The 10,734-nt window shown below is 43.2% G+C and overlaps 1 protein-coding gene across 1 annotated transcript in view; it reads right to left on the bottom strand.

Annotated features, from left to right (window-relative positions):
• Positions 1-849: 849 nt before the first annotated feature.
• Positions 850-10,734, bottom strand: part of ALG13 (ALG13 UDP-N-acetylglucosaminyltransferase subunit) — a 32,266-nt gene continuing 22,381 nt past the window's right edge. The window contains exons 25-28 of the mRNA XM_075106671.1: positions 9,607-9,729; positions 4,001-4,041; positions 2,980-3,163; positions 850-1,809 (exon numbers count right to left, since the gene is read on the bottom strand). Coding sequence (XP_074962772.1) covers positions 1,544-1,809; positions 2,980-3,163; positions 4,001-4,041; positions 9,607-9,729 — 614 coding nt within the window. The 3' untranslated portion in view covers positions 850-1,543. The remainder of the gene's footprint in view (positions 1,810-2,979; positions 3,164-4,000; positions 4,042-9,606; positions 9,730-10,734) is intronic.

Raw genomic sequence — 10,734 nt, 5'->3', positions numbered from 1 at the left:
GGAGTTTTAAGGAAGTAGGATCAACACCAAAAGTGCTGCATGAATTTAGGATAAAACTGTAGGGAGTCGCTTTTTCCTACTGTATGTTTTTGATTCCATGGTAACTTAGAAGGGATAGCAAAGGAAATATACCTTTTCCCGCTCGCAGTTCTGCCGTCAATCCCCTTTTCACCACCACTTTGCTACATATAAAGAAAAACTAACAATAAAAAATAATCACTAGCTGTAGCATGGAGACGATTTCAACCTTGGCAAATGGCAGTTTGCTGCTGTCTGAGGCTACTGACTTCATCTCCTCATCTAAAGCAGGCTGTGTTTGAATCTGGGGGACTTGAATTCCCTACAAGATCTGGCCACCATGGCTTTCACAATGCAGCTGGGACCCAAATGCTGAAGTCATGTGAAAGTCAAGAACATTTGTTAAATACGTGTCTTCGCTGGTTTCCAGGGCCCCCGGCACAGAGCCGGCGTAACCCGCCCTTGTCTGTCACCTCAGGACAGGGCTGTGCCACCGCCCAGGACTGCGGGCAGGACCCAATTCGCACCCACGTCTTGGTCACTTTGCACACACTGTGCAAGTTTCCATGGAGGACAGAGCCTGTGCAGACGGGCGTTTGAAATAACTGCAGCTCACATGCACAGAATATTCAGTGTTTTCTTCCTGAACTTATCAACAAAACCACAGCTAGAGCTTTCCCCTGCACTTCATGCTCACACTGAAAGCTTTTGCTACTCTCAGAGAAGGCTGGAGCAGCCTTATCCCACACAAGACAACCACGGTTTTTTGGTCCAGGCTGTTGGATGACCAACTGTCAGGCACAGAACCTGCCAGCGATAAATGACCACTCGTTTTCAGGTGTTCAATGCTTTTATTTTGTGCTATCAGTGCAAATCAAACACCAAGCTACCACCATTTGTGCAACAGCTTTCACAAAACAAATCTTACAAACATACAGCAATATACAACAGATCGAAACAGGATTCTTACACTTTCAAGGGTCGTGACACCTACGCAGATTAGATAAGAAGAAATACAGCCATTACAAATGCGCGACCACTAGTGGCAAAGAAGTTTTGTGTTGCGAAATCTGGGAAAGCCAACCTGTTTCCAACATTTTCATCCTCTATGACTCTGTGCCCTATTTTTATCTGTAGTTGTAACAGCAGCCTATTTCAGTGCTTAAACAAGAACCAGGTGTCTAAGTGTTCCAGCGTAACCCCTCACAGAGGTACATGATGCAACATCCCTTTAGTGATAGCGTATGTTTTACACATACTTTATACAGTCAAATTCAAGCTTTGTGTTCCCTGCGCTCTAGTTTGCGTATGATCTTTTCCTATGGCTTCCTACGTAATCAACTAAAACAACATCTTGGCAAGTCAACCATCGCTAGCATAAACCTAAAGAGAAACATGACGTTTGAATGCAGTTTGGGCTGTGTCAGTCGGTTAATCAGACAGGATAACGTTTACAAAACAATATTACATACAGTTGACAAACAAAAGGAACCAAGGGCAAAAAGTAACCTTATAGCTCCCGGATTTACATTCCTTGAGGCACGTCATGAGGTGCGGGGTTAGGTGAGGCAATATAGCTGACTTGGTGCAGCGGTCCAGAGCTTACAGCATTAGGAATTTGGGGAGAGTTTCCATATGGTGGATTTACTGGATGCCACGTACTAATATAGCGATAGGCAGGTACTAAAGAATCAAACCCAGGAAGAGATTGCTGGCTGAAGGGGTCCGACACGACAGGGTAATATACTGGCCCGTAGGACAGGGGTGGAGGCTCTGCGTTTTGAAAGTTGCCTTAAAAAACAGAACAAAATACACACACTTTACCATATTTACGGCCTTTTTATGCAGACTTTCATTACCATGAAGACAGCATTATTTTGATGGCCAAAAGGGAAAATCCATTTAGGTGACAATTTTATGCCCATATATGTCCATCCTAACAGAGGGTCAAAATCATTTGGGGTCTTAAGTTAGACTAGAGGACAAGTTGCTCATCTTCTCACTAAACCCCGTTCAGGAATTGCTTAGCAGCATTCGGCACTGGAGTGGCAGCTTCTCCAAGAGGGACTCAGGTAGAGAGCTAATATATTCTTCCTGTATTTGATCTCTGACGAACTGACACTAACCTATGCAAAAGAACCACCCTAGTGAACAGGCTGAAGCATTATCAGAGCAATAAGCCCGAATGCCTCTGAGCAATGGTTTTGTTGCAGTGGCCCCTTTCCAACACTGACCATTTGCCATGTTCCATGGATTTTAATGAGCTAGGCATATGACCTTTTTGACATCTTTTTCCTCATTTAATACAATCTGCCTATTTACTGCCAAGTGTATCTACAGGGTTGTTATAAAGCTGTTAGGTGAACCTACTTTTTGCTGTAAATTTTTGCTGTGAATTTTGTTGTAAATTTTAGTAAGAGATGCAGCTAGCAATAAGGGCTACTCAAGAGATGACAGCTCAGCATGCTGCACCTAAAACCAAGGTCTGCAACATCTTCCTTTTAAAAATTCCCGTGGAGTTGAAGTACTTCTGCTCAGTGCTTGCCAAAACCCAACCGTCTCCTTTACTTTAAATACAGGCATTCTGTTTTGATACCATGACTATTTGCTTATCAGTAAGCAAAGAGATTCCTTCACAGTTTTAGAAAAAGTTTTATTCAGTTAAAATTAGCATATATAGGGCAGGCCTAGAAAGGATTACTGCTTCCTTTTCATGGCTTTAGAAAGCCCTTGACACATTGGTGGCTTCACCAGTGACTACGACATACTTTAGGTAGTACAAGTGGCAGAGGAACTTGTGATAACCCCTTACAAGGCTCACTCTGTATTCTTCCCACCCTCAAACTTCCTACAGGATAGCAAAGCTGCAGGGAAGCAGCTCCTCTGGAGCAGTCATGCTCTTATAACCTATTCCCTCACTTCTCCTTGGTGGTGTATGTGGACCTATACTCAAATACTAACCATTTGCAGGTGCTTCCAAGGGAACCTGATGGACTTCAGTTCGCCCAGCATCAGTGTAGAGCTGAGGTACTGACTGATCTAGGGCAGGAACTGGCTCAGCATATGCTGGATAAACTTCCACAGGTGATGGTGGCAGCACTGGCTGTACATACACCATGGAAGGCCAATAGCTCTGATGACAGTACTTTGAGAAAAGGAAAAAAAAACAAGGTCATGCATACAACCACATACTCTCCCCATCCCTGCTCCAAATCACTATTAGTTTCAGATCTAAAGTTAGGGAGAAGTGCGTTTTTTCCTTCCTAGCCCCTTATGATACCGCACACACCAAAAACACCCAATACAGCCTACCAGAAAAGATACTGTAATACCTGCAGCAACAGCCACCTCTGTTCCACATTGCTGTTGGGTCAGAAATCTTTACAGAGAAAGGAGATTCCCACCTATCGACTTTGTCATATTCAAAGAGATTTTTTCCTATTTCTTCAGCTGAAGCAGCTGACCTTACTACCTTTCCTTCCCTGAGCAGCAGCACTGACACTGCATATGACTGCTGGTGCAGAGACAACTCTTCAGGAGAGCAAGAGTTCCCAGAACACAGAGAAATGGTGCTAACCAGTCTGAACAGAGCTGTACAAGTCCTAGAAGACTCAAACCACACATCTCTAAATGGTCTTTGATGTCTTGTCTAAGTACACAAATTTTCTTAAGAATGGCTCAGGTTCCTCCCCTTATCTTCATGGAAAGAACAATATTTATCCACCATCCTCTGCAAAAAACAAAAACAAAAACACCACCACCACAACCCAAAGTAAAACAGCTAAACATACATACTAGTGTGCTTCACATTTTGAGTTAGAACTTCCTGAGCTATATTTAATCTCCACCAAGCAAGCCTCTATGTATTAATAGTTAGGTGCACAGGATGCACATTTAGCACACTTGGCAGTCTTAAATACATCAGTACATTTGTCAAGAAAAACAGCAGTTTTTACAGGCAACTCATTTTAAAAGCACTTACTTGCAATCCCAGATTAAAATAATACCGCAAGACCTTTGTATCTGAAATTAAAGGATATGACATTAAAGAGCAGGAGAGTATAAACCGAGTAGCAAAAGAAATTTACACACATAAGAGCATTTTAAGTTATGCTTAAGGGATAAGAGCATTTTAGCACTGCTTTTTCTTTAAGTTTTGAGAGTAAAGAATAGATCTTGAATATAAATAGTTCTTAAAATTAGTTTATCTTTTTAAATTAATCCACTTAGATATTTGTGCAATAGTAGAGCATTTGTCTGACCAACTTACTATCAAACTTCAACAATTACATTAGCTTTAATTTTGGTTTATTCATCTTGATTACTCAAGTGAGAATTGTCAGCGTTGTTACACATCTCCGCTGTCTAGGCAACTAGGACTTAAGCAATTCTGGCTTCCTGTTTAGGCTGGGTTTTTAGAGGAAAAAATCAAATTCTTATTTGATAAAATACTATGAGCCCCTAAATTAAGCTGACCACTAAAGGCACTCCCTCACCACAGAAATGAGAAAGGGTGTGGAAACACACAGACAGGCAGAAGCAGCCTTCTCAAACACCAGGGACAATTCACCCCAGTGCACACGCATTATATACACCCTCTGCATACACCTTGCAAACACCCGCACTGGGCCGGCGTGGAAGACAATGGTCCAACTCCATACAGACTCCAGCTTCATGCTGCTTCTGCCCAGCGTTAAGTCTGGCTCTGCCACTATCGCCATCTTCAGAGCTTTGTTGAGCAACGACCACAGCGGCATGTCAATGGGGATGACATATGCAGCAATCCTAAGACCTTTTGACCCAGTTTTGGGGGTCCCCCAAATTCTTGTATCAAGTCAGAAAGTGGAGGGGAGGAGGGAAAAAGGAATATGTTCCTTCCTTCCCCTTCCTCAGAAGGGTACTTAGCTCCCTGCTTTCTTACAAGTAGTCTTTTACTTCTGTCTTCCATGTACTGAATAATTTGCCCCCAGGCAAATACCTGGGGAAGCAGTGTACAGCTTCCTCAAGATGGGAGGAGGAGGGGCAGGCGCTGATCTCTTCTCTCTGGTGACCAACGCCAGGACCCGAGGGAATGGCAGGGAGATGTGCCAGGGGAGGGTTAGGCTGGGTATTAGGAAAAGGTTCTTCCCCCCAGAGGGTGGTGGAGCCCTGGAACAGGCTCCCCAGGGAGGCATCACGGCACCAGCCTGGCGATATTCCAGAAGTGCTTGGACAAGGCTCTCAGAGACACGGTATGAATTTGGGGTGTCCTGTGCAGGGACAGGAGTTGGACTCTATGATTCCTGTGCGTCCCATCCAGCTCAGGGCATTCTATGATATGCTGAGAAGCAAACCTAGATGCGTGGAGAGACTTTGAAAGCACTCTCCAAGAACAATAGGGTTTTGAACTTGGAAACGCAGTTCCAACTGTCCAAAAGCAGTGAAGCAGTTTTTTAAAGGTTTAAACTTGACACTGAAAGGAGGAAAAAGAAGAGCATGCATGTTTTAATTCTATGATGCAGTTCTAGAACTGTGCATGAAAAAACATTGTTGAAAGGCTCAGGAAGAGCAAGTCACCTATTCCACAGCAATAGGTTTGCAGATGTGTGTGTGCACACACACAGTTTGCTTCAGCACTGCTGGGAGCTGAAAGGGAGAACAGAGACAACTCAAAAGCAGTGAGCCACAAGGGCTTCAACCTAGCAACACCTCCAGAGCTACCACCTTCTTACCACCTACCTGCTTCCCCCTAGACCACGGCCTTGGCTCCACATTGCTCCCGTCTGCCCTGCTGCCGCACACGCACACTTTCCCAGCCCTGCTCTTCTACAGCGCTGCGTTTCGTATTTTGCTGCAGACAGGCACAGCGTCAGAAACACCACCCCCAGCCCTGAAATGCACAAGGATTTGTTCCTCTGTTGCTGCTGCCAATTCTCAGCTCTTCTACTGTTCAGCATATTTGATCAGGACAACAATCCACACAGCTATTTTAGGAAGTGCACGCAGATCCTTCCTCACATCTAACAGCTGTAAGCTTACTTCTGAAGTGCTGGTGATTTGGCTGTGACATTGACCACAGTCAGTAAAATATTAAAAATAACCCATAGGATCACATAAATGCCAACTTTTTACTATCTAGCTGAAACTGCATCTACATTTGGAACAAGTTTGTGGGGTTTTTTTCTAAATCTGATTTTGTTCTTCAGTTGTTTATGCAAATCTATGCAAAACAAGCATAAAAACTGAATGAAACAGCTGCTTCATAGCAGCGATAACAGTACAAAGGAAGAGCTGGGAGACTGAAGTGACAAACTGATACTGGAAATACTGACATCTGGAATGCTGGAACAGAAGCCAGTACAGTAGGAGACCGGTTTTTGTTTATATTCCTCTTTCAGATGTCTAGAAATCAAGTCAATCTTCAGCAAAACATGCCTACCTTACAAAGCAATAGCTAAGCCAAAAAAAGTTAACCAACCTGACACGAAAGACCACGTTGACTATCGATAAAAATCCCATCTTACAATGCATTGGGACAAAAATTACAATGAAGTTTTTACTGTGCTGATGGGAAGCTCTGGTCAATCCTGACTACTCCTGCAGTCTCTGGAACACAGTAATACCAAGTGGTCTTTTATCAACAGCTCCTTCAAATACAAGGGAGCAGGCAAGGGTAGGACACCTAAGGCCACAATGTTAGTAAACATATGGCATTAAGGCCTAAGCTCCGTTAAAAAAAGATCCCAGAGATGAAAATGGGAACAAATGCAGATGTACCAAGTAATACTAAGGCGTATGGCAGGTTTTCCTCCCAAGTCCAGGACTTAGTCTCTTGACAAGTCACACTCCCAATCTATACCAGGCCTGCAGGTATCTTTAGCAAAGTGCACAGAACTCTAGGTCAAGTACCCCTACATGCTTTATCCTGCACTACTCCAAAGCTTCTGGATCTCTTAAAGGCCACATACACTGTACTACAGCAGACTGACACCATAAATGCTACATGAAATTCCTGATCTAAGGTTGGTAGTTAAATCCTTAAAATTTCTGGAGTCTATGCCAAGAAGGACATGGGCAATATTATGTAGAGTGACTCAGCTGAAGAGCTACAGGCAGGGTCTGAAGAGGTTATTAATCCACATCCACTCCAGATTCTTGTCAGTACACTTAACACCCAATTCTCCCAAGTGCTGAAAGCCTCAGTTAAGGGCATTCAACTAAAGCTGAAAACCATTAACTCTGATGTGCGCACAGTATCATCTAGAGTGATACTACTGCAGCAGGGAAGTGGAAAACAGGAATATTGAAGATTAACAAAACCAGGAACTGAGAGCACCTCCAAGAATGCAGAGTCACTGCAAGCACATTAGCAGTACCTGGGAAAGCAGCAGGCCTTTGAGCAGCCATGCCATTGTGTTTTGGAACCTGCCTTTTTCCAGATCAACTTCAGACAAGACAAGCATGTTACACAGTAAATGCAGCTGAAAGAATCCATAGCATTTCAGCCCAAAGTTGTTCTGCAACCTACCAGATGATATCTGCATTTCAGGTAGCTACAAGAGTAGCTCTATCTTATCTGAAATGAGCCCTCTAGGATTAACACGTTGAGGAGAGTCCCACACAGGGACAACAGAGCCACTTTAGATGGCAAGACATTGAATCAAGCATGAAAACAATTTGCATTGCTAAAATATTTTATGCACCATCTTCAAATAACAGGTTTTTGGAATAAAAGGCAAAAGCATTACAGTCTGATGCTAAAAGAGCTACAACTGCCATATACCTGAAATACAGTCACTTACAAGGAGATGTTTTTTTCTGGTGGGGGAGGTGCGGAAGAAATCAAAGTCAGACGCTTATAGTGAAACTACACTTTTCAAAACAGTGCAAAAACAAACACTTAGATTTCACAGACCCTACACAGATGCAAGCCAGTTCTTTCCCTCACTCACCCCTGAATGAAAAGCTACTCTCTACACCAGAGAACACGGGAGATTCATACACTTGAACTGAAGCTTCTAAGTCTGATAAAATCATGTCATCTGCTGTATCTATAGACAACTATTAGAATAAGCCAGTACGATGCACAGACTTTCAACATATCCAGTGTACAGGGGGATATTTAAAAAGCCTATGTACTTCAGCAAACATGCAGAGACATACTCACTACTTACCAACAAAAACATAACCAGCCAGCCCATTTTGCACTGCTGCTCTTCTGAGGAGGCTACAGCTTACCTCTAGCTCGGCCTCACTACTGCCAAAAATAGCTTCCCCCCATGCTCCCTGCCAGAGAAGGCAAATAGCTGAAGTTGTTGTACGTGATGCAGTGGCAACGCAGGTTAACCATAACTAAACTTCAACTCCCATTCAGAGCATTTCTGCTCCAGTCTGAGTACATTAGGACAAGCTGAATTGGCCGTCAGATGAACAAGCATGCTGAATAACCAAGGTCTTTTTTTTTTTTTACAGCCCTTCAAGTTTTTAGCCCTTAGTGCAGTCTGAGCCAACGCACCATCAAAAGACCGAGCAAAGGGACACGCCCAGGGTAGAGCATTTTCTGCAGCTGTCCAAAGCTACACACAACCAACAATCCTTATCAGCTATGATAAGGCACTGCACCACAAAGTTTTATCTGCCTCTCGACAAGTGTGCAGTGATGAAATGGTGGCACGCTTGGGCCTCACAACATTCCCCACCGAAAGAAAAACAAGTTACATAGCATAACGGCAAGCAGTACTGCTATTCTGTAGCCGAGAGGCACTTAGCTTGCAAGAAGGACAGCAGACAGCTTGATCTTTGGGTTATTAAACAAAGCTCTGCGAATTACAGGCTCTGTTTATGCCTTGTGAGCCATAAGCCTGACAGAATAAGGGGATAAATTAACAACAACAAAAATACGTACGTGCCCGTTGCACTGCTTACCAAGCTTGGCTGGCTGATGCCGATATTCTTAAATTGTAGGAGCAAGTTGACTAAAGATCACCACTTTCAAAACAAAGTCCACATTCAGCTGATAAAGCTGAAAGCCATTTCTGAGCTGCTCTGCTGGTAGGTTCTACATTGGTCTTAGCACAGGTGCTGATTAACAGCTGAAATGTACCTTAAACACTGTCATAACTGATGACAGTATACGAAAAGGCTATATGCCCAAGGAACAAAATGATCCTGTGCTTTATCCCCAGTTTATGATACCACAAAATGACATCTTGGAGCCACACGGGAAAACAACACAATATCCCACTGAACTATGCAACAGCACGACTTCATAAAAAATACAGATTTTTTTTTTTTTAAATCAATTATCAGAAAAATGGCTACTCCACCAAGAACCAGTATGATATAGGCCAAGCACTCTCTCCCTCAGTACTCATTTCTTTAGGTTGCTGTTGAAACCTGCAGCAATCACATATTTGAGTAAAATATGAACTTGCTATTCAGAACTAGAAATTAAAATGTCGTTAGCATAAGCATCCATATTATTTCTCACTCCCTACGAGCTGCGAAGAGCCTTTTCTTCTCACTATAGGTATTCTGTTTCCGTGGAGAACACAACTCAGAAGCGTGCCGAAGAGCAGCAGTAGTAAAAGCACAGAATACCATCATTACCTCGAGGCAGGTCACTGCCACTGGGATCACAAGAGTAAGGTGGAAGAATGGCACCAGCTTCTCCCACCTCACTGACTGGAGGAAGAGGAGCTGAATAAATTGGGAATGGCACCGAAGAAAGTGCTACAATTAAAAGGAAACAAAAGTCAAGTCAAATTTGCAACAGCATGTCAAATGAGCAAGATGCCAAGTTACACAATTAAGCATGCACTTCTTTGTCATCTCAGTGCCCCTAAGTACAAGCTTTAGCCAAAATCTCTTTAGTAATCACTTTAGAAGAAGTCCAGAAGAAATTTTAAAACCAGATGGGAAGGCTCCAATCTCACAAGCCTTAACCGTATGTCTATCTGCAAGCTTCATATTCCAGTGAAGAATAAATGTCTTTTTCAATCATTTCTCCATAGTAGAAGGCAGGCCAGACTTTCCTTACGTAACTGTCTGTCCTAGAACAACAGGGAACAGACTAATCACTTTAAGTCATCAGAAGTGTGACAGTAAGCCCACAAAAACGGGGGAAGGTTCAAGACATGTCGGGCCAAATCTATTTCGTACAGGCTACTGTTAAATATTCATTAGGTGGCCCACACCTCTAACACACCAGCATGTTATTTGCAATGGCATCAGCGAGTAGACAGCTTAGAGAACTGTGCTGACTCAACTCTTCTGCAGAGTGGAAAAAAACGAACGAAGAAGAAAAATAGAGAAGGGAGACAGAATTGAGCAGAATCGAGCAGAATCAAAGGTGGAGGGTTTTTTGGATGCTAAATGAAGAGTTACAGAAGACATGAAAAGGCCTCTTTACGAGAAGGGAAAAAAGCAATTTTTTTCTTAACAGACACTTCACAAGAACAAAGCAAATACAGCATTTCAGATGGTAAGTGCACCACGTGACAGATCACAAATTTGATCTCCTTGCACAGAAATAACTAAGCACAGGAGCTCACTAAGGGCCACAAAAATGCATCAGATGCTTGTGTGGATCCTGGACCATCACAGCCAGTGACTCGTTTGGAAGGGATAGTAAAGCCTCAGGACCAATATCACAACGAGGGGAAGATTAGCTGTAGGAAATAAGGGGAGAAGGGAGCTGCCACGAACCTCTGCCTTCTGAAAAGAACTTTCTAGCAA

This window comes from Phalacrocorax aristotelis, chromosome 11, assembly GCF_949628215.1.
Source record: "Phalacrocorax aristotelis chromosome 11, bGulAri2.1, whole genome shotgun sequence".
Classification (NCBI taxonomy): Eukaryota; Metazoa; Chordata; class Aves; order Suliformes; family Phalacrocoracidae; genus Phalacrocorax; species Phalacrocorax aristotelis.
This window is presented reverse-complemented; position numbering and strand designations above follow the sequence as displayed.